This window comes from Lemur catta, chromosome 12 (assembly GCF_020740605.2).
Source record: "Lemur catta isolate mLemCat1 chromosome 12, mLemCat1.pri, whole genome shotgun sequence".
NCBI lineage: Eukaryota > Metazoa > Chordata > Mammalia > Primates > Lemuridae > Lemur > Lemur catta.
In genome coordinates, this window is record NC_059139.1 from 63,916,140 (window position 1) to 63,943,901 (window position 27,762).

A 27,762-nucleotide genomic window follows, 5' to 3' on the forward strand; every position below is an offset into this window, starting at 1 on the left:
ATGTGACCTCTCCAACTTGCTGGTCTGAAGGGTGGTCTCTGAGCTCTTGGTCTCAGCCATTGCTTATCCTTAACTAAGTAGCTTATTATACTTTAATACAAATATGATAAAATATATATTTGATAAATATTTTATCTCTTTATCTCTGAAAGAATAAAGAAATGAGCTGCTTACAACAGGAAGGAATGTGCTTAAAAAAAAAAAAGAGCTACAAGGGGTATCCTAAGACCAATACCTTTACATGTAATTAAGTTTATTCTGAAATTTTGGGAAAGTAGGTAGGTTATATTCTAAGTCAGTTCTATGAAGTTTTGACATAAGATTCACCAATTTCTTGGTAAGTCTTAATATAGAGTTGGATTAATTCCAAACAATTTAAACAGGTATTTCTCAAAATGTCCACTAAACCATCTTCATCAGCCTGTTACTATGGCAATGACCTGGGTTCCACTTTAGAGCTACTGAATCATTCAGACTCTTAGGGGATAAGATCCAGGAATTTGCTCAGAAGGAGTTTTATGCATAGTAAACTTTGAGATCTGATATGATTTAAAGTGTTTTGGTGGTAATTTAACTGGGATTCCTGTATTTTATCTGGCAACCGTATTTCCCAGGTATAGAAGGCTAAGGCTCCAAATATTCTCCCACCACTCATTTTATACATTTTTAAAAACTGGATTTGTGTTTTCCAGTCCCAGTCCAATGCTCTAATGTTGAGATTTAAATCTGCCATTACAACGCCCTTCCATAGGAAGCCTCTAGTTACAGCAGCAGCGTGAGGGGCCCCAGACTAAAGCACTGGGGCCCTGGTGGGAGGTGGTATCCAGGGATAAAATTAGCAATGGACAAAGGAAGCTTCTGACATGGCTGCTTAAGGGCCGCAGGTTAAATTTATGATGCTGGGCTATAGTTTTAATGTGTGGTTTCTAAACATAAAATTTCATTAAGCTTTTTTTGTAAAAGACTGGGGTAGCTGTCCACTTAAACCTGAGTTTTAGTACTGGGAGAAAACCCTGGAGTTTTTGCTCGATTCTGGCCATTCTACATTTAAATAAAAAGAAACTGATATCTCAACAGGGAAAAGCATTTCATAGCTCTTTCATTACCTTAAAAAATTACTACAGCAAAGTAAAAAGTGCCAGAGAAATACTTTCAATACTAAAATAAGTCTATTTGTTATTCAAAAAGCAATGGATCTATTTTCAGGCACAAAACAATGTATTTGTGAATGTTCCATATTTTTACATGTAAATTAGGGACATAAAACAATACTTTGGAGGAGTGCAGACCAAAGCTTGAAGTGACAGAATTATGTCTAGATATTACCAAGAGCATATGAAACATGAGCTCTTTTCGTGGGTTTAAATAAGCATATGTCCACCTCCTTTAAATCAAAATGATAAGCTGCTCAGTCCCCGTAAAATCATGCCCTCCAAAGTAGACATTAATTCAAGGTATTATGGGGCTTGTGAATGTGCTGCTCACATATGAATGTAAACTTTGGTTAAACATAGGTCATAAGCTTCGGGGTTCTCTTCCGGTAGTAGTGAGGAGTACCCAGCACAGCCTCTGATTCCTTCTTCTCCAAGCTTAGTGTGCACAGGAATCACCTGGAGACCTCCTAAAAATACCGATCAGGATTCCTTGGTTTAGAGTGAGCTCCAAGCCCCTTACAGATCACTCTTTCAGAAGCAAAGCTCTAACCTATATTCTTGTATCAGAACGAAAAGGGGGAAAGGAGAAACAAAAGGAAACACAAAAAGAAAAAAAGTAATGTTTATTGAGTACCTGCTAGGTGCCAAGCAGTAGGCGAGGGACTTTGATTCGCAAACTGCAACACAATCCTTTTAAGCTGGTGTTGTGGCCTCCACAACTCCAAAGACAGAAGGAGACAGTCAACAATTAACAAAATGTTTGAGGCTGAAAAGGAGAACCTTGAAGGAAAGATAGAAGGAATGTATTATATAATGAGATTGAATTTAAGACTGAAAAAGCTATTAGGCAGAGGATAGAAATCACTTGTCTCCTATAAGTACGTTTAAAAGTCCCAAACTTGCCCTATTATAAAAATCACCTGGTGCATTTGGTTAAAAAAAAGCACCCGGACTCTACAATGAGCTGCTCAATCCTCCCAGGTGTTTGACATGATTCTTCTAATCTATGACTTCAGTAAATACTGAGTTTTTATTTTGTTTTCTTTTCAGAATTTTTAATATTTAAAGCTTTAAGTGCTCTTATCTTGCTCCAATATGCCCAAGGAATACAACACAAGAGAATAGAATAGTGAGAACAGTAAGGGCCCCACAGCTCAAGAAACCTGTCCAAGGTCACCCAGTTAGTGCAGTAGTGAGGACAGGTCTTGTTTCCATTTCTCCAGAGGCCAAACTCAATACACCATAGCTATTAAACTGAAGTCATTTTGCAACAGAGAACAGGAATGAGGAAGATTATCTTCTTGGGAATTTTTAAAAGAATAAACTATGATTCGATTTAGCAATCATTTTTCTGTGCAAGACATTGTATTAGGACCTGCAGAAGACTAAAAAAAAAAGGATAAAATAAAAATCTCTCCAGTTCTCACTTAGCTCTCTGAGGACGGGGTATCACTCATTTGGCAGATGCAATCAAGATTCTGGAACCCATAGTGGGCCCCTGTGTTCTCCCTCCCCTTCCACTCCTTACAGAATGATTCCTGGATCAGACTGATTTTTGATACTCCATGCCTTACAGAAGTGGAAGTCCCTCCTGCCACCTGTCGTTAACTATGGATCAAATCCCCACTGTATGGAAGCCAATGCATTGGGCATTAATGAGAACAAATAAAGAGAAGACACAGATGTTAAAAAGCGGCCCATCTACTTGGGCTTAACAGATACCAAGGGAAAAACGTAAGTCTACAGTGCATTTTTATTGCCATATATTTGACACACATGCTGGAGTTTTAATACTTTTTGGTGCATTTTAATGGGTAGTTTACTACCTATAAAGCAACTTGTGGGTGCTCAGAGGAATTCTTTTCTGTTGGTTTGAACAATTAGTTCTTCAATTGGAGTGTTTCCCATTTTAACTTTATTTTAAACTTCATTTACTGGATCCTCCCTTTTTGTAGTTCTCCTGAGCTAATCAAGATTATTATCAATCCTTATTTTCTATAGCATAAATACAGGCAAATATTTATTCATTTACATATTCAACAACATAAGTTTTTGACAACTCTAGGAGTATTGAAGACTGAGAGAAATATTAAATACTCTATGGTACTACTAATAACTAACACTTTTTGAATACCTACTATGTGCCAGGCACTTTTCTAAGCATTTAAAAAATATTAACTGTTTCAATCTTTATAAAACTGCTTTATAAAGAGACTGAGACAAAGACAAGCAACATGTCCAAGTTCATGTAACCAATAAGTTGATGCTTAAGCTTAGACAATCTGTCTGAAAGTGCATCTCATAGCAAGCAATAGTCTATTCAGCTTTTGTGTGTTCCTAAGAAGTAATGTGGTATGATAGAAATGGCACCAGCTTCGGTGTTTGACAGGTGTAGGTTTGGATCTTGTGCCTGTGTTGCATACTACTTGTGTCTCCTTGGGTAAGTTACTTAATATGATTAGGTCTCAGTTTTCTCACCTGTAAAGTATTAATAGGATCAATAATATTTACTGGGAAGAGTTTTAGAGGTAATTTGAAGCAATGTATAAAAAAAAAAAACTAGGACAATGCCTGGCATATAAACAATGAATAAATGTTAGCTATTATGATCATCTGTAACAAAAAGCAATAATTTGACTTGACTTAAGGCCAGTATGTTATACCTTAACTTTTAATGCAATACAAGTTATGTGAGATAAAAATGATAATAGACTTCTATGTGAATATTTGTCCACATGAGCACACTGTGCAATTCATAGTACATACTTGACATTGATCAAAATATAAAAGTCAGTATTACCTAACAAAAGAGTAGAAGTAAATTATACATGACTTGGAATGTAATATAAAATCATGAATGTAATAATTTCTTTGTTGGCTTGATTTTTCACATATTTAATATTTTAGCTAGAGGGAATTATTAGCTCTTAATACATCCATTTGAAGAATGCTTATACTTAAAATCTTATTAATGCATTTTTCAAAATTCTCCCATTGTAGACATATCTTGCCAACAGAAAACTTTATAGACAGTGTGGGTAGAAACATATTTAAGAAAAAGGTGCTGGGAAAATCAGATCATGGTAGTTAAGCTATCAGTGACTTTGAAATTATATTTTATGGGTTTCTTACCTAAGATTTACAAGTATATAATCTGGATAAAATATGTGCTATCAGAATGGTATCTTAAAATATAAAAAATGGATACAATGATATTCCAACTTAAATGAATTATCCAACATTAATTCATACTGTCGATGTAATTTTTCTTTTAGCGTTTAGGCTATTAAATTCTTAATAGTATGCGGGGTGAGCAGAAATTGGTCTTTTACTTCTGAGTCTCTAGTAAGTGTATTTATTTCTGCATTGTTTGTGACACAGTAGACTCACCCAGCATTTCAATTCCAGCATCGGGGTCCATGATTTGTGTCCTGCTTTGATGGTGATAATGTCTATCTTATTGATCTTACTCTTGCCAGTTCTCTGGGGAAGTATTACTTTCTAAATTCCCAAATATTGTTGCTCCAGGGTTTCCATTAAAAGAAATGAATTCCCTCATTCCAAATCTATACACACACACACACACACACACGTGCGCACACACACACACACAAATACATACATATTCCCAAGGACTGATCTCAAAGAAATAATACTGAGCATGAAAAGCATGTTACAGAGAAATATGTAGCATGATTTCATGTATATAAATATATACTATATTTTGCTTATGGATATATACATGTATATAAGAAAATTAAAAGGGGATTGAAAAAATACCAGATTCATGGCCATAGAATCTCTAATTTTATCCACAATATTTTATTTTGGGAGGAAAATGAGACTAGAAAAAATATTTCAAAATATTAATATTTATTAATTATGGACAATGGAAACAGATGTTTGTTATTCTTTATACTTTCTACACTTTTTTAAATGTCTTAAAAATAAGGATAATATGAACTACTATGCAAGTTAGCAAAATTGTGTCTAAGGAACAATCTAAAAAATGTTTAAAAACATTTCACTGGGCAGTAAAAACCATTTTGAGAAAAAGTTCTTTTTATTTTGAAAACTCTTATTTGTCCTGCAATGTAATGCAATGGGGAAATGAATCATTTGGAATCATAAAGGCCAGTGAGCATAATTTAGTTTTTATGAATTTATATTAGGAATTCTATATTAGATATAATTTACTATAAAATTTAACATCAGATTATAGACCACACAAGCCACTTAGGAAATAAGAAAGTCATTCAGCAGAAATTTATACAACTATTAAAATTATTTTAAAAATACATCTTTAAATAGAGATTGAGATTGTCTCTCAGACAGTAACTCTGTTTTGTTCAGCAAATAGCTCCCAGACTTCTTGGTAATTCGGGACAGGAATAGTTCCAATTTACAAATACTCCCAAACTTCATCTTGGCATATACTTTTAGGTGGCTCTTAGCACCCCACGTTTTTCTCAAGAGCAGTCAACTCAGAGACAGATGAAACTCTCTGGGTGCTATTAATATTTCAGAATATTTTCCCTTCTCAGCCTCGGGTGGAACGCCAACGAATAGCAAAATGTCAAACCAGAGCATGGAAAGCAGGGGTGGAGGTAATCAGACCCAGATAAGCATTCCCTGAACAACAACATTTATTCTCCATCTCCATTTCATGGGACTTATTCCAACAACTGGAGGCTTATTTATAATTTAAAAAAAAAGTATTTTATTTCTATTAATTGGGTCTATTTTAATTAAATTACAAAAACAAACAAAAAATAAAACCCAACCAGCCTTCTCAAGATAAATACAGTGTTCTCACTGGTATCATTTCAACCCTGCAACTTTTACAGACTTAAGTTTGCTACTCATATTTTAATGGGATAAATTTTAATGGGATAAATTAGCTGAGGCTTCAGCTCTTCTCTCTTAATCTATTAACACTCTTCCAGAAAATTCAGATGCATAACTTATTTATGGTTGATTTTTAGAGGAAAACAGAATTTAATGGGATATTACAATGTTTAAAAAAATAATTTAAGAAAAAAGTTTTTGCACAGTTTGGATTTTTGAAACATAAAACATCTAAACGTATTCACATTATTGTATTTTTGCTAATCCCATGAGTTGAGACTGGATTTATGAGGAAGAATTCTAATATGAAGGAAAAAAAATGAAAGAATGATTGAATTCCAGTCCCGGATCTGCACCAGACGCTCTCTGTGTGACCTTCAGCAACTCAATCTTTCTGGACCCTTCTTTCTTCATCAATAAAATAAGGCCTCTAAGACCTCCTTGACCTACCTTATACAACTGTTATGAGGTTCAAATGAAACACTGCATGGGAAAGCATTTTAAAAATGATTAAGGCGTCTACAAACTTAAAATATGCCACTTCAGCGTAGATTTAAATGAAAACTCGATGGAAGAGGTGGGGATAAAGATTTCCATGTAGGGAAGACTGTGGGGCTCTTCCCTTCTCTCCCTGTGCCTCTTATCCTGCTACCCAGGACGATGTTTTCTTCCTTGGACCTCACCCGGGATAACTCCAAACAGGGTCTCTAGGGGATGAGAAGAGTGATATGCCCAAGAGTTTCTCTGATACTCTCTTTTTAAAAATCCACAGTTCCTTGACCCCTGTGCTGGTCTACTCAACAATGTTGCCCACTCCCATCTCAGACCCTTGTGTTCAGGACCACCCCTTTGCTGGGACCCTGGCTCAGAAGCTCCTGCCATTCTGGTGACAAGCATATGCATGCAAGAGTTAAGACTATCCTCCAAAATGAGTGCAGAAAGCTCAGTTGAGTCCATTTCATACCCTAAGTTTTATCATAGGAAATTTATCTCCCCCAGATCAAAGTGAAAAGGAGAAGAGAGGAGAAGAGGGGTGGTCATGGGGTGGGGTGAGGGCAGGATAAGCATGATTAGTACACTTTTTATTTCTAGGCAGTTTTCTTTTATCGCTTAGAGTAAAATCCCTCATCCTTTCTCAAAAGGGACTGTGTTTTCTAAGGTAAGGGAGAAGGGAACTTGAGATATTGTTCTATTCTGTGAACCCAAGATGGAGGGAAACCCAGGTAAGGAGCAACAAATTGGGGCAATGGAAAAGGAAAGAAGGCAGCTTAACGGTCTTTGGTGGGGCAGAAAAGAGACATTCAAGGAATCAGTTCGGAAATAAGAAGTGTTTTTATCAGGTCACAGATCCTAAACCCCTGTCTGGTCTTTGCTTACACTTAACCTGTGCCTTAGTTCCCCAGTCTCCTTAGCATCCGGGTCTCTAGAGCCATCAGTACACTCCTCACACCTCCAGATGAGAGCTCTGTCTGTTTGGGACAGCCACTCCATGTGCCTGGAGCTGGAGGGGCACCCAACCCACCTCCTACAAGAGGTGAAGAAAGGAAGTGCCTGGCCCTGTGCCAGCAGGGCATTGCTGGCATCCTGGGTGGCCAGTTTCTGCAGAGCTGTCAGAACCTCACCAGCCCACTTTCGATAACTGGTGAGTTAAACAGACTTGTGGGCTTCCCCGGGAACTTGGCCATTATTCATAAAATTACTTGTGTTGGAAAATGCACCCCAATTTCTAGCAAACAACCTTGCGGAGCATAATTTATTCCTAAACTTGAGAAGACTGAAAAAGTTGTTTTTTTTTTTTTTAAAAAGGTCACTTTTGTAGGTGTACCAAAGAAAGGACTAATATGACTCTTTTTCCTTTTTGTAGTAATTAAAAAATTATACCCTCTGTTGGTTGTTTATGGGTCTATCCAAATGGACTTTGCTCTACTCAGAATTTCAGATGATATGTTTAAACAGAATTTAAAGAAGAATCTGCCCTCAACCCTACATTTGTTTTTTCATTCTTAATTCCCAGCATGAAGTCATCAGGTCTTTGTTAGTCCTTCTCATCAACTGGCAGCTCAATCTGGCTGTGATGGGGACATGCTAGTTACGGAAGATGAGTTGATATGAACATAGCCACACTGATTCTCTGACATCTTTCTTGTTCCTTTTTATGCCAAATACAAAAATACCCCAAAAAGCATGGGCTGAATGAACACACAGAGGGAATAACTATTATGGAAAGAGATAAATTAGGGAAAAACAATAATTGAAATGAGAATTATTAGAAATGTAGGTAGGTTTTCACAGTCATATTGGTTAAAAAGATTCTCTTTCTCTGTCTTTACACATGGCCTTTTTGCTTCCAACGCATGTCCAATGTACTTCCATATCAATTTCCACAAACCCTCAAGGTTGTTTTTAATAACTAAGATTTATTGAGTGCTGCTTCTGCGGAGGCACTGGGTTGAGTGCTTGGCACCCCCTGTCTCATCTGAAACTCACGACAGCACAGAAGGCAGTTTTATGGCAGTCATCACTTGACATGAGGACACTGAGTCATAGGAGGCGGCGAACGTGCCTCAGGTTAGACAGCCACAGCGAGGGGTGGGGGGAACTGGGCTCGGATCCCAGGCTGACTCCAGAGCCTGTGTCCTTCCTCACCATACTAACCCTGTTTTCTGAGGAAGAACCTGGGTTCAGAGAGGCTGTGACACTTCTCTAACCTAGTATTTGTCAACTTTACACTTGAAAATGGGAAGCAAGGCGATTGTCAGACATGAGATTTGAATCCAAGGATTATCATTTCCACCAATTTGTTAAATGAATGAAGTTTGGTCAAAGTATTGACTCAATACTATTTAATTCTTTACAATAACTGATTTTTTCAGCCTCTGGTGTGTTTACAGAATTAAAACTTTACTCAATCAAGATTTAAGAGAATCTATATGCATCTTTTATGTTTTTTATTGAAGAGTATATATTTTGGTAAAAACAAAACAAAACAAAACAAAAAACTAGATGCTGGGAAAACCCATCACAGTTAATGCCTTGGTGTATCATGGCTTATTTGGACCCAAACTTTATTCTGACTCTCAGCTCTTGGTTGGTTGTATTTCTATTTTTAGGCTCACAGCCGTGTGTAATCCAGTTGAAGCAACAAAGTAAAAGTCTTCATAATTTCCTCCTCATATTAAGCTGCGGTTTTCTTTAGAGATGTGAAAATCAGGCAGCAGGAATACGATTAAGAGGATGGTGTTCTGAACCCATCTGAGAGTTCCCTCAGCTCAGGATGGGGTCAAAGGAACTGAACAGTCCCTAGTTCAGATCCTTCTGGCATCCCCATTATTTAATTCAGTGATTACAAATCTCTAAGCCAGAAAAATCTATCTGCATTCAAATAGGCACACAGAAATACATTCCACTGCGTACTGCAAATGATGGTGATTGTTCAGACAATGTTATCTTATGATTGCTGGGTCCAGGAATTATCTTTTAAAAAAGAATTTTCTCTGCATAATTTTTAAAACAAATTTCCCCAATATCCATACAGAAAGGAATTCTTCTATGGATGACAAAAGAGGGCATGTTTATGTGGTGATCCTGTGGAATGTGACCACCGGACAAAGCCAAACCTTCTAACCTCAAACAGCAGAACTCAGAGCTCTTTTAATTTTAATTTCCATTTCTATTTCCCCTAAATTGTACTATATCTCTCTCTGGTGAAGTGTTTCTATTACAGTAAACAAATCAGGGTGGTGATGTGGCCATTCATTTTCTTAAAGAATATTTAAACTATTTTTTTATTGTAGAATATTTACTCCTAGAGTTTTCTAAAATGTAATCCACAAAAGTTGCTACCTTAACCCGATTATAAAAAAGCAAATAAATCCACGGCCAACTTTCTGTCTCTATTCCTATGCTCCAAGTGAGAGACAGGGAGATGAAGTTGAAAGGAAGACTGTGATAACAATGAAACATCACTGTGGGATCAACACGTGTGAACACCTGCTTTAGTGCTAAATGCATCAATAGTTTATATTCAAACTACAATATATGTCTTAAGGTCTAGTGAATGGAATATTATGCATTCCCAAGAACTGTTTATATACGTACACACTATAGGGCTAACCAGATAATCCATGAGAAATGAAATTGATAATCACAGAAAACTGATGGCAGTTTATATAACAATAGCTGCAACTGACAACCCCAATCAACTAAAATTGATACTAATGATACACCAATAACAAACCCTTAATCCAGAAATCCATGGAGATTCGGCCTCTCTCTGTGTGCTCATGTACACAGTAGGAGCTATGCAGTGCTGCCAGCTGTGATGTGACAGCTGGTCTTCTTGGGAGTCTACTAATTTTGTATCCTTAGAATCTGGTGACATGTCATTAATAATTTTATTCATAAATACCCAATTTTAATAGCCCTTAATAACTCACTTAGTGGGTTACTAATAAATACCCCATTTGTGTACATAAAAATGAATTATCTATACAGTTACAGGTATTTGGCCCTAATAACAGTCCATGAGGAGAATGTTTGCAGTCCACCAGGGATGCAGAAGACTTTGCATAATTGATTTAATTATATTAAATCAATTAATATAATTTACCAATTAGATTAAAGGAAAAATTCACATGATCCTTTCAAAAGATACAGAGAAAGCATTTGATAAAATTCAATATCCATTAATTTAAAAAATCTTAGCAAGCCAAGGATAGAGGAGAACTTTATTAATCTGATAAAGGCAATTAACAAATACTATATTGGTGTTTTATGGTAAAACATTAAAAGCATTTCCTTTGAGATTGAGGAAAAAACAGGATACCCACTGTCATCACTTCAACATTTTTTAGAGGTTCTAACCAGAGCAAAGTTAAAGATAAAATAGAAAATATATGATTCAATAAATGATGCTGGGAAAATTGGATATTCACATGCAAAGAATGAAACTAGACCTCTATCTCTCACCATATACAAATATCAAAAGTTCAAGAAGAGCCTAGTCTAATATGTCAACATCCTCGGTGGCAGATGGCAGATGTGAAGATCCCTTGTGGCCCTGTGAGTTCATTTCCTACAGTGTCTAACACTCTGGGACACTTGGTGAGTGGTAAATATTTCAAGCCTTCAGCTGCCTCATTGCCTGGGATGTGTTTTCGACTTAGTTCCCTTCCACGTCCTTTGCTGTTCCCAGCAGCTTTCGAGGTGTCAGTTTGCATTCCTCCTAATTAAACACTGAGCTAACACATTTTTGTCAGTCATTTTCATTTTGACGTTTATGTTTACTGCATTTAGCTTGACCTCTCCAATCTTACAACACAGAGTCTGCGAAAGAAATAATAATTTTATATAACATTTGCACCTAAGGACATTATTTAATATCAGTAGTAGGTTTTTATAGCGAAAAGCAAATTAGACTTAGCTCCAGGGGAAGATCATGAAAGACTAACAAGTATCTTTTCTTTTCTTTTTTCTTTTTCTGAGAGAGGCTGTGAAACAACAGAACAGTCTGTGCCACATACATAATTAAAACAGATGTTCTCAATCTTAATTTTCACAGCTAATTTTGACAGCCGAAGAAATGTGCTTGTCTTTTGTAGAGTCACATATTTTTTCTCTGATGCGCCCTATTCTTCTCGAATGTGACTGTTCTGAAAGAAAGGGCTGGGGTGACGGTGAGTAACAAGGCAGTACCAAGAACTCTGCCAAATTGCTGGCAGATTGAATAAAAACAGTGATAAGAGAAACTGACCATAACATAATATTAGAGTCTACAAAGTGTAAACATTTTTATGCATCCTGAACTTTGCAGATGACGGTTTTCATTGGCTTTGTGGGGTCTTCCATGAAGAAGCCACACTGACTATATTAAACATAATAAAGAAACTGCTTACAAGTACCTTTCCTTAGTCACTTCAGCCTTTGAGAGCACAGCCCTCTTTTGCTACACTTTGATGACACAGGCCAGGTGACTTATCAGCAAGGGCAGAATCTGATGTGCTTAATCTCTGTATGTGTCTGAAAATAGAAAACACATGCAGGTACCACAAAGGCCTCCCTTCTCAAAGCACCTTTTTTTGTGCTCCCCGCCCTTTGGCTCCTCACTGTTGGGGGCGCTTCAGACAGAAAAATAAATGGCCCTGCCTTTCTGTGAGTGCTTCCAGCAGCTTGGGAACCACAAACCTTAGAAACCAGGAAGAGGGGAAGGAGCTATCTTCCTGTCCTCTGTGGCAGAGTGTGTCATTGTGACGCCACGACAAAGCACTCTCTGGTGGGGTCTAAGTTCTCTTCATACACATCTGCCCAACGCCAGGTCCATGAAAGGCCCACTAGGCCACTGTCCCAGGATAGATGTGCTGTCATGCTGCCCTGAACCCAGGTTGGCCCCTGTCCTCTGAGGAAGGGAGGCAGGTGCTGGAGTGTCACTGCGGGCAGTGCTCCTGCCTTCTGCTGCCTGAGCTCCCCTGGCCCTTTGGAGACAGCAACACCTGCTCCAGCCTCGCCTTGGTCTCTTCTCCTTTGTCAAGAGGGCTCCAATTCTGCAGCGCAGATTGGGTGATACCTTTAGGGAGCTCCAAATCTCTCAGCACCCACAGCCACTAGGGTTCTTTCCCAATTTCTCACAACCCTTTAACACGTGTTGCAAACCCAGTCCATTTGAGCCCACACTGCATGATGGCCTCACTGCTCTCAGCAAAGCCCTGCATGGTCTGATCCCAATCCAAGCACCGCTACTATCTCCTCTGCCTTGGGAAGTTGCCCTGTACTGCCCTGCCCCAGGGAGCAATGCTCTGGAACTCACCAGTTACCCACGAGGCCTTGGCCATGTGCCAAGTGGGGGCCATCCAGGGCAGTCTGGGGGGAGGGAGGGCTGAACAGGCCAGCCTGGGCTGTGTGTGGATTGGGGAATCCATCCCACATTAGTTACAGCCCCCTGAGAGTGAATGCAGAAGTAGGAACCATAAAGTTTAAGGTGCAGATAAAGCTCATTCTGTTGTTAATGAAGGACTGCATGGGAGGTGCCTGACCTGGCTAAGAGGGGGAGAAGAGGCTGCCATCTCTCATCTGGGAGATGCAGATGTCTCGGTTTAAAGAAGTTCTGTGGGGTACCAGGAGATGAGTCTATTCCCAAGAAGAGGAAGCAGGGAACCAGAGGCAAGCCAAATGGACTGGAACACAGGGGAAGGGAGAGGAAGGAAGGGTGCTCATCTCTGCAGAGAACTGTTGAACAAAGCAGAAATTCAGACATGGAGCATGCTCAGTGCAGGCTAACCAGGAAGGCTGCGGGCCAGCTGGGGCCTCGGCTAACCCTGGCATACCTACAACCCTTCCACCCAGAGCTTGAGGCCACACATGCAGCCCACGAGCTGGTCTCTAAAGTACCAGGTGGCTTGGCAGTCCTGGATTAGGCGACAGGGTGGATCTGAATCTCCTGGATACCTTTTCTACCAGACACTGTGCTGGGAACTTTACATACATTTTTCTCTAATCCTCACAAACTTTCAAACAATGGGCAGACCAAAATTAACTCTGCATATCTCAGATCTCAGCATAAAAGTCACTTTCTCAGAGAGAACTTCTCTGAGCCTATAATCTAAATTAACTTCCGTTGTACTCTACATCATTTTCTACTTTATCTGCTGTCACTCAGCATAGCTTATAACTTGATATATCGTGACTGATAGTCACGATATTCATAATGATTTGTTAGCATACATTGTGTCTATTTTGTCCTCCAACTGTGTCCTTACAGTTTCTGGGAAACAAGTTCTCAAAAAATATTCTTGCACCCTGGCATGCACGGAGGGGAATGCACTACACCAACCAGTGCCTTGCATGTGAGCACAGAGGATCTTGTGGGCTAAAAGTTTCATTCTGTGTAAGTAACTGTGGCTACTGCACAGACTAATGTGTCTAAAAACCAAAGGATATTCATAACCACATAAAGAAGACAGCCTTAAATAAAATTTAATATTGACTACATTTTTATTAAAATCTGGCAATCATGTAATAGAGGTGAGTTATATATTTTACTTCTCTGCTAGGTTTCCAAGAAAACAACAGGCAGAAATACGTACATGTGAAAGTCCATCTATTTTGTACTCTTTTCCAGAACTTGCATATAGGAAAACTGCTAGGGAAATCTTAACAGATCCGTGAGAAAAATAAGTCTTCCCTTAGAGTAAACATGTCTAACTGATATACACGTTTCTTAACTATTAGATATCTCAGAAACTCTGAGACTATTCATTATGATTTTCCTGTGTGTGTGTGTGTGTGTGTGTGTGTGTGTGTGTGTGTGTAGTATGTGCATGTGTGTGGCTGGGGGGCCAGTTGGCATACTGATGCTGAGCATATTTGGTTTGGTTCTGAAGAAACCAATGGACCCCACCTCCTATCTAGAGAGCTTGACAAGCTGCTGCTGCATTCCAGTAAAATCAGAATCAAGGAGCAGCTTGCCAGTTCTGCAGTACGTTAAGTTCTTCCCTCCTAACCCTAGCTGGATAAACATTGAACAGAACAAATTACATAAAGCTGAAGAAATATAAACAAGAGCTTGTAAAGATGATTCCAATAAATCACTCTACTTGTCAAATTCACTCTGCATAGTACACACTTCAATTTTTCTCCCAAGACTGTCTCACATGAATTGATGACTCCACAGATACTAGACCAGTGTATGCTGGAATTATAATGGAAAAGGGCTTGTGTGTTGATCAGGTGAAAATATCGGCGGCACAAAGGGGCCCATCTTATACTCTGCATCCAGACTTACCATGACTAGTTCCAAAGAAGGTATTTTTATTCTCATTTTAGGAGGAGGAAACTGAACACTAGAGATGTCAAATAATGTTCTCAAAGTCACACAATATGTCGTGGGGTCTGGATTTAAACCCAGGTCTTCTAGCTGCTAATCTGGACGCTACTCACCAATTATCTTCATTGGATGTACGGAGAGACTTTTTCTCAAGCCCTGTGCCACACAGCCCATTCTGCTCCTTGTCATAGCTCCTTGTGACCACACTACCCTGTCTGCTTGTCATAGCTTCTTGTGACCACACTACCTTGTCTGCTTCTTGTCATAGCTTCTTGTGACCACACTACCTTGTCTGCTTCTTGTCATAGCTTCTTGTGACCACACTACCTTGTCTGCTTCTTGTCATAGCTTGTGACCACACTACCCTGTCCACTTCTTGTCATAGCTCCTTGTGACCACACTACCCTGTCTGCTTGTCATACCTTCCTGTGACCACACTACCCTGTCCACTTCTTGTCATAGCTCCTTGTGACCATACTACCCTGTCTGCTTGTCATAGCTTCTTGTGACCACACTACCCTGTCCACTTCTTGTCATAGCTCCTTGTGACCATACTACCCTGTCTGCTTGTCATAGCTTCTTGTGACCACACTACCCTGTGGTCACATCGTGGCTCACAGGGCCTTGTTTCACTGGCCCAGCTATCCTGCAAGCTGATCCTCCAGTCCTTTTCAGGGAGTTCATCTTAATTCTCCCTTGGTCTTGGGAAGAGGTGGGACCAAGCCCGCACTGTGGCACCTGCCAAAGCTATCCTTTGGTCAGCAGAATCTCAGCTTTCTCACCTCATTAGATTTCTCTTCACCCAGACTCATGGCTCAACTTCTCTTTGCTGCTGAGTCTTGGCTGGGAGCCTTCAGCTTAGGACTGAGGGCACCCATTCATTGCTGCATTTTGTCACTATTCTCCCCCAACACTGCCCCCCCACCTCCTCAATCTCACTGCATATGGAGAGGGGAAGTGGCTGATCACAACCCGACTAGACTCTCAGTGCAAGGTGTTCTGTGAGTTCTCCTACAAAGATCTGTTGTTCACCTACGTCTTTCCAAATGGTTTCTCCCATACTCAAAAGGTTCCTCCAAGCTATGGAAGAAGCTGACAGCACTATGAGGTGGGAGCACGCTGGATGTGCAACACAGTAGCAAATCTGTAGGTGGAAAGGTGAGGATGAGAAACGAACAGAAGCTCGGGCGCCTCCCCTTCTGTGTTTCCTGCCCTAGTTGGCAGCATTAACAACCCCTTCCTTGAAACCCTTTCTTGGTGCCCCAGGTTTTCTCAGTCTGGAGTGTCCATTAGACTCACCTGGGCGCTTTTCTCAACATTTACATTCTTGAGCTCTCCCCATGATCTAATGAATCAGAATCTCTCAGATATAAGGCTGGGTACATGCAGTTTGAACAAGATTCCCTGGTGAATCTTCCACACCCTGCAGTTGAAGAATCACTGTCCTCTAAGGTGAAGGCCAGGCTCCTTAGCACCATCCACCTGAAGATATAGTGGACCATGCACCTGAAAGTGCTGCTGCCCGGGTGTGGCCACCGAGCTTCTGGAAGAGCTACCAAGAGAGCTACCAAGAGGGCTGGCAACTTCTAGGACATTACTACTTTGATGAAGGAAGTATAGTTACTAGTTACAGAGCATTGTTTAGTAACCATTGCCATTTATTTTCTCAAATTATTTGGATAGGTATGTGTGTTGTAATATGCATTGCTTTTTAGGATCTGGAAAGCTGGAGAGGGTGGAGAAGTATAACCAGTCTTAAATGTGCATGAGTGGTTAAATGTAGACCCACCTGTGTGATTACAAGTGTATCTGCAGTGCTAAGTGAATAAAACAATGGCAAACCTTCAGATATAGAGAAACATTTCTGTAGACTGTGTGATTAAAATATGCTCTTCCAAAACAGATATGGTCAAAAAAAATATTTCATGACCAAAAGGAAATTAGGTCAAGCTTAGATTGATTTATGTTGTACACAATTAGCATTTTAATAAGAAGCAAAAATTCAAAGCACCATTTGAATAAAAAATTCAGATAATGATGTTCTCATTGACTGATGTAGTAATAAGATTGCAGAGGTACATGGCAGGAACCCCATGCCCAGCTTGGCTCTGTGGGGAGCTGGCTGTATAACCTTGGAAAAGTCATTTAATTTGCCTGTGTCAGAATATTTTTATTTACAAAATGAGAGAGTTAAGCTAGCTGATATCTAAGGCATCCTGTACTTTCAAAATTTTGCAACTATGAACTACATACTTTTAAGGGACAGAAAAGGATCATGAAAATTTTATAGTTGGTGCAATACTTTGGACAACTTTGACTAATTGAACTGAACTTTTTAAATAAAACTGACGTTTGGTTTTTTAGTTAACTTTCTCCTTAATTTTTGCTTATAAAACTTTAATTAAAATAGCAAAATGTAATAATAATCTTTCATGAAAACTTCCAAAGATAATATTAGGTTGGTTCAAAAGTAATTGTGGTTTTAGCACTGTTGAAATTTGCCATTTGATATTGGAATACATTCTTAAATAAATGTGATTATGTTATATATCATTTTAATGCACATTTCTCGCTTTATTTTTTTGCTAATGACTTATTACTTGATGTTTATTTTATATTTATTTTGGACTATGGAAATGATGTTAGACAAAAAGCAAATTCAAGCAGTTTTCTTATTTGAGTTCAAAATGGGTCGTAAAGCAGCAGAGACAACTCACAACATCAACAACGCCAGGAGCTGCTAACAAACGTACAGTGCAGTGGTGGTTCAAGAAGTTTTGCAAAGGAGAGAGAGCCTTAAAGATGAGGAGCACAGTGGCCGGCCATTGGAAGCTGACAATGACCAGTGGAGAGCAATCATCAAAGCTGATCCTCTTCCAACTACATGAGAAGTTGCCAGAAGAACTCAATGTTGACCATTCTACAGTTGTTTAGCATTTGAAGCAAATTGGAAAGGTGAAAAAGCTCAATAAGTGGGTGCCTCATGAGCTGACTGAAAATCAAAAAAATCATCATTTTGAAGTGTCATATTCTCTTCTTGTACACAACAACAATGAACCATTTCTTGATCAGATTGTAAAGTGCCATCAAAAGTAGATTTTATATGATAACCGGCAACAACCAGCTCAGGGGTTGGACCGAGAAGAAGCTCTAAAGCACTTCCCAAAGCCATACTTGCACCAAAAAAAGGTCATGGTCACTGTTTGGTGCTCTGCTGCCTGTCTGACCCCCAACAGCTCTCTGAATCCCGGCGAAACCATTTACATCTGAGAAGTATGCTCAGCAAATCTATGAGATGCACCAAAAAGTACAACGCCTGCAGCTGGATTGGTCAACAGAAAGGGCCCAATTCTTCTCCACGACAATGCCTGATTGCACATGGCACAACCAACCCTTCAAAAGTTGAACAAATTGGCTACAAAATTTTGTCTCATCCACCATATCCACCGACCTCTCGCCAACCGACTACCACTTCTTCAAGCATCTCAGCAACTTTTTGCAGGGAAAACGCTTCTACAACCAGCAGGATGCAGAAAATGCTTTCCAAGAGTTTGTGGAATCCTGAAACACAGATTTTTATGCTACAGGAATAAACAAACTTATTTCTTATTGGCAAAAATGTGTTGATTGTGATGGTTGCTATTTTGATTAATAAAGATGTGTTTGAGCCTAGTTATAATGATTTAAAATTCATGCTCCAAAACCGCAATTACTTTTGCACCAACCTAAATAGATACATGAGGAAGAGGTCAGGATATGATGAGAAAAGTATTTTAATACAGCAAATATAGTTTTCAATCCTTGGTTTATTTCTTTAAAAAACTAAATTAATACCTTATATACAAAGATGCCTAAATGGAGACTGTCTTTTGTTGTAAAGCACCTGCTACATGGAATCCAGAAATAAGCCTATTGTCCTAATAGATTTACTTCCATTGTCTAAAACTTGCATATATTTCAACCCTATTTAGTTGTATTTGATCAAATATTTTTTTATAGGAGAGTTTTCTCTGTCTTTCCTCTCCTTGAAAAACTCAAAACAATAGCTATCCTAACACTTTTTCTCAAAAGTAACTATTGTCATTATCAGTGGCTTCCTCGTGGTAATCTGGATACCTCTGGAATTGTATTATACCATTAGAAAACTCTTGAACATTAATATACTGTGTAATTTGTCAGTGATGTAAAACCAGTAATAAGGCTACAAAGTCTTCTTATATCTGGTGTATTAATGATTCTTTGTAGCTATTTACACATTTAAACTACAGTAGTCCCCCCCTTATCCATGGGGGATACAACCCAACACCCCTAGTGTATGCCTGAAACCATGGATAGTACTGAACCCTATATATACTATGTTCTTTTCTATACATTCATACCTATCATAAAGTTTAATTTATGAATTAAGCACAGTAAGAGATAAAAACAAAAATAATAAAATAGAACAATTATAACAATATACTGTAATACAAGTTATGTGAATGTGGCCTCTCTGTCTCTGAAAATATGTTATTGTATTGTACCACGGGTACTTGAAATCTTAGAAAATGAAACTGTGGATAAGGTGGGGGCTGGGAGCACTACTGTACCCATATGCCATGAGACATTCATTCATGTTAAGCATAAACATTTCTCAAATTCCAGGCATGGATTTGGCAAAAATTTTCCAGGTGAATAAACCTGGAAGTAATTGTTTTAGAATCAATTTCAAGATTCATAGGAACCACTAAACTAAAAAAAGCAAAAAAAAGGAATCCTATCCTAAAATAATTCACAGACTTTTGGAAAATGTGAGAGGGGTTAGAAGACGAATCCTTCATTGAGGGATGTTGATACTGAGTCTCAGACTGTAGCTACTGGAATTCAGGTCTCCTGTGGGCCAGGATAATGACTTGGAACATGCTATTTCTGAGCTAGGAAAATCACTCTTAGAAAACAGTGAGCCACTGGAATCAAATACATTTCAAATAACACAGGTGCCTGTACATAAAGGAATACAATGTCCTCAAATAGTGACCATAAGCTATTTTGTTTAGGACCAGGGAAAAGAAAATCTATCCAATGATTCTATCCTGATTAGGGTGTTTTTTTCTTTTTCTTTTTTCTTGTTTTTTATTTTTAACAATTGCTTTGGGTCAAGGCCAAATGAATAATTTTCCCAATGGAGTTGTTTCCATTGTCTAAAACTTGGATATATTTTGACCCTGTTTAATTGTGCTTGGTCAAGTACTTTTACAGGAAAATTTTCTCTGTGTTGCAGCCCGCCCCCCTTGGAAAACTTGAAACAATAACCATCTTAATACTCTCTCTAAAATCTGCAGAATTTCCTAACTCAAGCCCTTAGTCACCATCCTTATTTTGGAAACCATCATTCTCAACTGACTGATTGTGCCAAATAAATTTTGATTCTCAGACTTCTTAGTTTGAGCTCTCTAATGAAATTTTGTGGGAAAGAAAGATTCCATTCCAATATTGAAAGAAAGACCATATATTTTGTAAACAAGCATTAAAAAATGATTTTAAAAATACCTTTCTTTTTTCCAATATTCTGCCTTGTTTCTCCTGCATTTTGGTTATATTTTCACAATAAATTTTAAAATAGTCAAACTTTGACAATTTCCATTAATTTAGGCGTTTAAATTTACTTTGACATTTTAATTTTATTATTTCTTTGTCTCTCTTTTTCTCTCTGCATATATTTAATGTATATAAACCTATATTACATATCTGCATACATTAAGCTTTTGAATCAAGGAGGTGAAATTATCGTTCATTATATGTAATTTCAAAAACTAATATGAAATAGTGGGAAAAGTCATAAGAAATGACTTATAGCTATGTCTGTTCCACACTGAAGACTATCAAATGAGAAAATATGAGATGAACTGAGGTAAACTCTTTCACACCTCATACATCATTCCCCTGTGCCCACATGCTCAGTGACAGTTTGCTCCCAATCCAGTGTCAGATACATGAGTCATGACTCGGAGCCGATCTGGGGATACCCCAGTTTATCTGTACCATCCATCCACCCACCCATCCTCCCAACCAGCCAGTCAGCTTGCCAGGCAGCATTATTAAGGGTTTATTAGGCATTAGACACTGCTAGCACTAAGGGGACACAACACTGTGAAGCAAGTTCTTGTATGTAAGACCTGAGGAAACAAAAAAGTTTCAAAACTACCCAAGAATTTCAAGCATAATTTGTGGAGTCTCTGAGGAAAGCAGATCACAAGGGACCTAGTTGCATGATGGACTTAAACGTCTCCATTCTACCATTTATTCAATGTGCTCTTTCACCCAAATAATGACTTTCATCAGGAAATGTTTAGGGCATGTACAGAGAAAAGTAGACATGACTTTAATCTTCCACAAGCTTTCCTGGGACAGTATCAGATGATTACATATACATTGGAAACTGCTTCTGCCCCACCCTCCACCTCAAAAACAACAAAAAAGGGGAAATGTTTTCTTATTACCAAAGACCATCATCACCCAGGAGAACTTGCATGTTTGCTCATTCCAGACACATTCTGCACGAATACTAGCCTCCAGTACATTTCTGTTCAGAAAGGCTGGGTTTCCCTAAGAATGAGAGTGCTGTGGTCATCAAAATGATTAAATGTAGTAACATCAAAAAGATTTCTTTTCCTCTCTGTAGCACTTTATAGCAGTCATTTCAAGTTACTGAAATCAAGGGATTCTAACAGAGGCAGCACAGAATGTAGTTAAGTTTCTTGGCTCTGCAGCTGGACTACTACGTTCAATTCTATTCATTCTACTGTTATTTGCATGATATCAGGGATAAGTTGCTTAATTTCTTTGTACTTCAACTTCTTCAGCTGTAAAAAGGGAATAATAAGAATAATAGTACCCAAATCTCATAAAGTTGTGTAAGAAAAATAAATTAGATAGTTCATAAAAAGTTATCATACAGTCTGACTTAAATGCTAGACCTTATTATTATTTTTATCTTGGAGAGGCATGCTTGTTGAATGAGGGATTTGGAGTTTGATTTGTTATATTTGGATATGCTGTAAATTGCCATGAATAAATATTACTAATCCCATCCCACTAGTGAAATGACTCAAGCAAACGGAGACCAAGTGACTAATTTGAGTATCTCTACTAAATTAAGATGGAATTGAAACCCAGCAAACCATCTCCAAAGCTTTCTTACTTGGGCTTATCTCAAGAAGATACTCATTACAAGTCTTAGCACTTATAACAATGATGTATCCATGGACTCTTCTACTGAGTTCAAAATGCTTCATGTGAACCGTGATGTTCACCAGATTACTAATCAATATTTACCAAACACTTACAAGATGTATGGGATTGTTACCTGGCCTTCAAGTGTTTCCCCAACTTTGCAGATAGAAAAACAAAAATCAAAAGAAAACAAAGGCTTTATTGTCACTTCTAAAACCAGAGGAGAAGGCTGATGTTATAAAGAAGTGTTGATTCTTCCCATTGCATTCCTATAGCCCAGGGTTTTGTCCCTCAGACCACACACTATCTCACTGCATTTATATTTAGCAAAAAAATTTTAAGACCCATACCTATTTATCTCATCTGTTTTCCCTTATCTCCTACTGGTTATAGCAGATTCATATAGTTCTTAGAATCAAAGCAAACATGAACTTTACTATGAAGCAGGGCTAGAATTTATTCATAAAATAGCACGATGATAAATCCCACTTAACTTTTGAAACTATAAGTTGCAGCACAGAGTATGAAGATAGCATACATTTTGTAAGAGTTATATTTTTTTATTAAAAAGAATAATCATGTTTTGAATTCTTAGAAGGAATAACCTTTATTAATACCAGCACGAGAAAATTTTAATTACCTTCTAAATCTTGTGTTAAGAGGTTTTAAAGTAAAATTTTCTTTTTAAACCTATTGTGTTCATTGTATAGTAGGGTATATGTCATTTATTTCTATAATTGTGAAAAGTCATCTTTTCCCCTTCTCATTGCCCTGAAAAAGAATAGAGTTCTATAAATATAAAATAGCCAGATCAATTCTAACAGAAATGGTTGTAAGTTCATAGGTAGTTTAAATTTTCCTTATCTCTTTTTAAAAGGTAAGCTTTTGGAGAATCTCTTTTTTGTCAAATACTTTTTAACAAATACAGTATATCAAAATAATCTACAATACCACCTTCAGTTTTAAAAGCTACAAAATCTACCCCTATCCATTAAGCATGTTCGGTTTTATGGCTCACTTTCAGGATAAGGACTTGGAAAATCGTATGATGGCAATAGCTAAAATACTGCAAAAGTCAGATGTTTTATTTTGATTATCATTCCACAAATACATGCTTCATCAATCTAGACCAAACACAGAATTCTCAGCCCACAAAACCTGCAGAGGAGGCAATATGTCTTCTGTGAAACATTCCATAAAGAATATAGCTTCCCATAAGGATATTCATCAATATTCGGAAAATATTATTTATTGTTTTTAAAAAAACCTACGTCAACAGTAGTACACAAGAAACAGCTGGACTTCTGATCGATTTCTAGCTAACTGGGCAGGCAAAAAGATTCCAGATTTAGGTCTTTGTTCTGATACTTGCTAAGTGTAACAAGGCATCTTTCTTAACCCTTTCGGACCTTAATTCCCTGCTTTGTGGAATGAGATTTGAGATGACATCTAAGTTCCCTTCCAAACATATAATTGTGTGCATCTTGCTCTGTGATAATGATATTTAGGGGCACCATGGAGTTCACAAAGCACTGTCACATCAACAGTCTCATTTGAGCTTTATAACTGATTTACAGAGTTAGATGGAGCAATTATTTCTACCTATTTTTCCCAACAAGTATGTTGTTTTTGCTATCTAGCAGGATTCACTAGAGACAACAGGATCTAAGAAAAAAAATACAGAAAGATTTAGTTTTCAGGAGTCAGAACAAGCATTCCATAAAACATTTCTTCCTTTTCTGTGGTTCCTCATCATATAAACCCTTCAAAGCCTTACTTAAAAGAAAAAAAAATTTAATAAAGAATGTCATGCTATGTGCTTCTGATGATGCAGTCGCTAGTTGAGACAAATCATATGTTGATTTTAGCTTGAAAGTAACATTTAATTTGCCACTCAAAAAATACGTTTTGAGGGAGGAGAATCTTGGAGCTGTTTGAAATTTCCAAGAGCACTGGGGCTTAGGTAAAATTGGGTTTTTATTTTTGAAGCTCATCTTTGCAAAATACTTTTATATAAATTGGAAATTAACAAAAAATAGCTCACAAAGAGAAGAAAAAATGAGACCTTCATTACCAAAAAGAAATATACTAAATTCTGAGTGGAATTCCGAGTATCTCTGATGTCTTGCAGCTTCCTTACTCCAGGGAAACCCAAAAACAATTCCTCGAAAATGTGTCTAACACTTTAAAGTTAATAAAGTACAACAACAGATGTTATTTTATTTCATTTTTGCAACAATTCTCTGAGGTAGGTGAGATCTGGAAAGTCTGTCCTAATTAAGTTCCCAATTATTGTTCATCTCAGAGGTCAAGGCATTTCCTGATAAGTGAAATCTACAAGTTATCTAAAAGACTCATTTTAGCCATTATATCTAACCTCTTCCTGACTGATTTCCTCATCAAGATCATCGTGAAAGGCAAGAAACAGAAATATTACACCATTTGAGATTTTCTCCCTCTCTTTCTCTGCCCCCCTTCCTTCTCCCTCCTTGCCCATTACTCACACCCCTTCTGGAAGTGCAAAGAAACAGGAAAACAGCCAAAGGATGGGGCAACTGAAAGGAAGGAGAAACAAGAGGCCTCAATAATCTAATCAGGTACCTACCAGTGGGCTGTATACTGCCACACACAATTAAGTCTATATTTGAAGCAGAGCATATTATAAAAACTTGATAACATTTTATCAGTCTGACTTGCCAGTCATAATGATAGTTTTCATGGCCACTTTTATCCATAATTAAGCCTCTGAAACAATGCAAAATACAATAAACTATGCTTTTGTCTTGATGTAGATATAGGTATGCTATTCTTTTGATTGATGTTTAATAATTCACACATAGCCTAAGAAAAAATTCTTAAGCAGGATACTTGACTGACCAGAACAAGCTCCCTCCCTGCCCAGACAAAAAAAAAGCAGTTTAAGATATAATCTAGCACCAGGGTATCCTACTTATTACACCTTATATTATGGTCTTTTGGGATATGTGCCTTTTCACTATTAAAAGTCCCAAAGGCTCTCATAGTGCTAAGTCATTTTCTTTAAAGATTTCCTTTTCCAATTTGAAATATTGCCTTTAAATATGTTTGGAAGTTGAAATAATTTTAATTTCCCCTCCACAAATGAGGAAAATCACATGCTTTCCATCAGCTCATTAACCCTTTGACCTTTGCAAAAACGTGAATTATTGAATATATATCTAATGAAAGGTAATTTCCATGTTTTAGTTAGAATCTAGCAATTTTGTCGTGGGTATAATTTTGAATAGAATTGAAGTAATCCCTAAGCATGACAGTAAGTCAATTAAGAAGAGAGGAAGTATTCATAATGCCAACTGTTAGTAGACACAATTTTGAAATCTCAATTTATAATATTTTGCAAATTCACAGCTATAGCTCTCAAAATCAAATTAACCTTTTCTACCTCAAAGGATTTTAAGGGCCTTCAATATGAGTGCCCAAAGTTATGTGACACCAGATACCACCTTAAATTCTGATTTGATGTTATTTCTTTAATCAATATAAATGCAAAATAACATTCATCTCTTTCGCCCCAACCTTTGAGCAAGCTTAAATCAAACCTCTCATTCACACTCTGTTCAAAGATTTCTCTAGCCACACAATTTGTATGAGTGTCTCCAGCAGCAACTGAGAAAGTAGGCTGTGATAAACAAGCTCTTACACATTTTAAAACAAACAGATCAATCAGAAGTTTATAAATATGATGGCTTTTTACTTAAATAGAAAGCCAAATATGAAAGAGCCAGAGGCTTTCACTACTTTTCTACTTCAAACTTTCTAATAATTACTGAGGCCACTTTTGATTTCAATGGAGAAATAAAGTTATCAGGCTATAATGATTCAGAATAAAATTCAAACATAATCATATGAATCTTACACATTTGTCACCTTTAACTGAGATCACAGAGTAGCAGAAAGAAAAAAAATTAAGACACTAGTACTACTTAATCCTTAAACAACAAAAAAACTAAACAGATATAAACCTACTATAATGTTTCCCTTTCTTAGGCATTATATTTTTCATTAAAAACTACCATAAAAGGAACACTAATCTATTATGCTAAGTATGTCACAAGTGGATTATACTGTAAATTTAAAATTATTTGCATGAGAATCTCAAATGCTACCCTCAAACCCTGTGAGAAAGCGTTTTCTGAAATACAGTCAGATGCTAAAACTGCCACATTCATACAAGGCTGCCACATCCAATGAGTAAACCAAAATATAGTACTTACCTTATTATAAATAAATGGCAAATTGCAGGCAGTTTTCAGCTTGCAGCTATCTAGCATAGTTGATTAGAAATGCACAAAACATCTTTTACTCCAGTGAGAGAACTACATATCCAGACTTGCCTTTCTTCAGTGAACACCAGCGAGACAGACTGTTCACCTCCAAGTGCTAGCAACAGCCTGGCACAGAGCACTTGCTGCTCTCAACTGCAGCGACTTAGAATGAAAGTAAGAGGAACCCGTGAGGTTTAAATACTGCTGCTTTGGATTCACAGGATATGACTCAACTCTCAAGCCAGTCGGGGTACAGTTTCCCTTTACAAAACTGTGAGTACAGATTACATAACAAGCATCATCTCTGGGGGTCCTAAAATGGTTACATTAAATATTAAAATTTTCACCTACGAAGTCAAACATACATTTTTGACAGTCAACCTCTTCCCCATGGCATAAGCCACAATTGAAAATGAGAATAATAACCCTGCACAAAGAAAACTATTCTGCTTGCTCTCTGCAGGGAATTAATTTAATGTTATTAAAGGTGTGTGAACTTGCCAACATCTCCCTGACAGGCATATAAAAAAGAGGCACATTAAAGTCACTAACGTTCCCAACAGTACAGAAACAATGTGCAGAAAAAAACTCTATTTTAACATGCAAGAAGTGGCATTCTGTACAACACAATAGAATCTCCTTCACTAAGTAGAGAATGGAAATAGATCTTTGTGGTTTGCTGTTGCTATTTCCCACAGAAATCCTGTCCTACGATGTCATTACCTTGTGATGCTAGTTTTGCCCACCTCTCCAACTCGGAGTCCTCCTTTCTCTGTTCTGTGAGCATTTCTAAAGGAACGTGACTAATGACACAACTCCTCTAGAAAATGTGGCAATTTTTGGTGCCTTCTCCACCACCCATTACCCTTTAACTCTGAGCTGTATTAAGCTTGGTCACACATTAAATTATTAATATATTTGGACACCTCAGCCAATAAATATTACAGACGTAGATCCTTGGAGAAAAGTCTACTACATAAATTCAATCACCATCACATCATCAAGGAGAAAAAGCTGGAAAAACCCATGTTAAGAGCAAATAAACTAAAACTATCTAAAACAGGATTAAGTCGAAAGGTAAGGTGAGTTATATATGTAATTTAAAACATTTTAGCAGTCACATTAAAAAAGCAAAAAAGAAACATATAAATTTAATTTTAATACTTTTTACCCCAATATAGCTAAAATATTATATTTCAACATGCTAGCAATATAAACATACTAGTCTTGTTGATCTGATCTATATTTTGCACTTGTATTACATTTCCACTTGAACTAGCTACTTTCAAGTAAGTGCTCAATAGCCACATAGGGCCAGAGGCTACCATACTGGATAATATAGGTCTGGGGTTAAGGTTCATTCTCAGTCTTCATGTTGTAGTTCAAATGTTTTCTTTTCAGAACATTCAGAAAGGTCTTCCCTCAC

At 37.6% G+C, this 27,762-nt stretch overlaps 1 protein-coding gene across 15 annotated transcripts in view; it reads right to left on the reverse strand.

The window, feature by feature from the left end:
- Window positions 1–27,762, reverse strand: part of MCTP1 (multiple C2 and transmembrane domain containing 1) — a 488,669-nt gene that overhangs the window by 307,235 nt on the left and 153,672 nt on the right. For 11 of the 15 annotated variants that reach the window (XR_006738667.1, XM_045566495.1, XM_045566491.1 and 8 more), the window contains exon 1: window positions 26,286–26,489. The exons of the other annotated variants lie outside the window; for them this stretch is intronic. Coding sequence is in view for 10 of the 11 variants with exons in the window: in XM_045566495.1 (XP_045422451.1) it covers window positions 26,286–26,342 (57 nt within the window). In the remaining variant the exon portion in view is untranslated. Of the gene's footprint in view, window positions 1–26,285; window positions 26,490–27,762 lie in introns of those variants that run through there. 15 annotated transcript variants of the gene reach the window in all.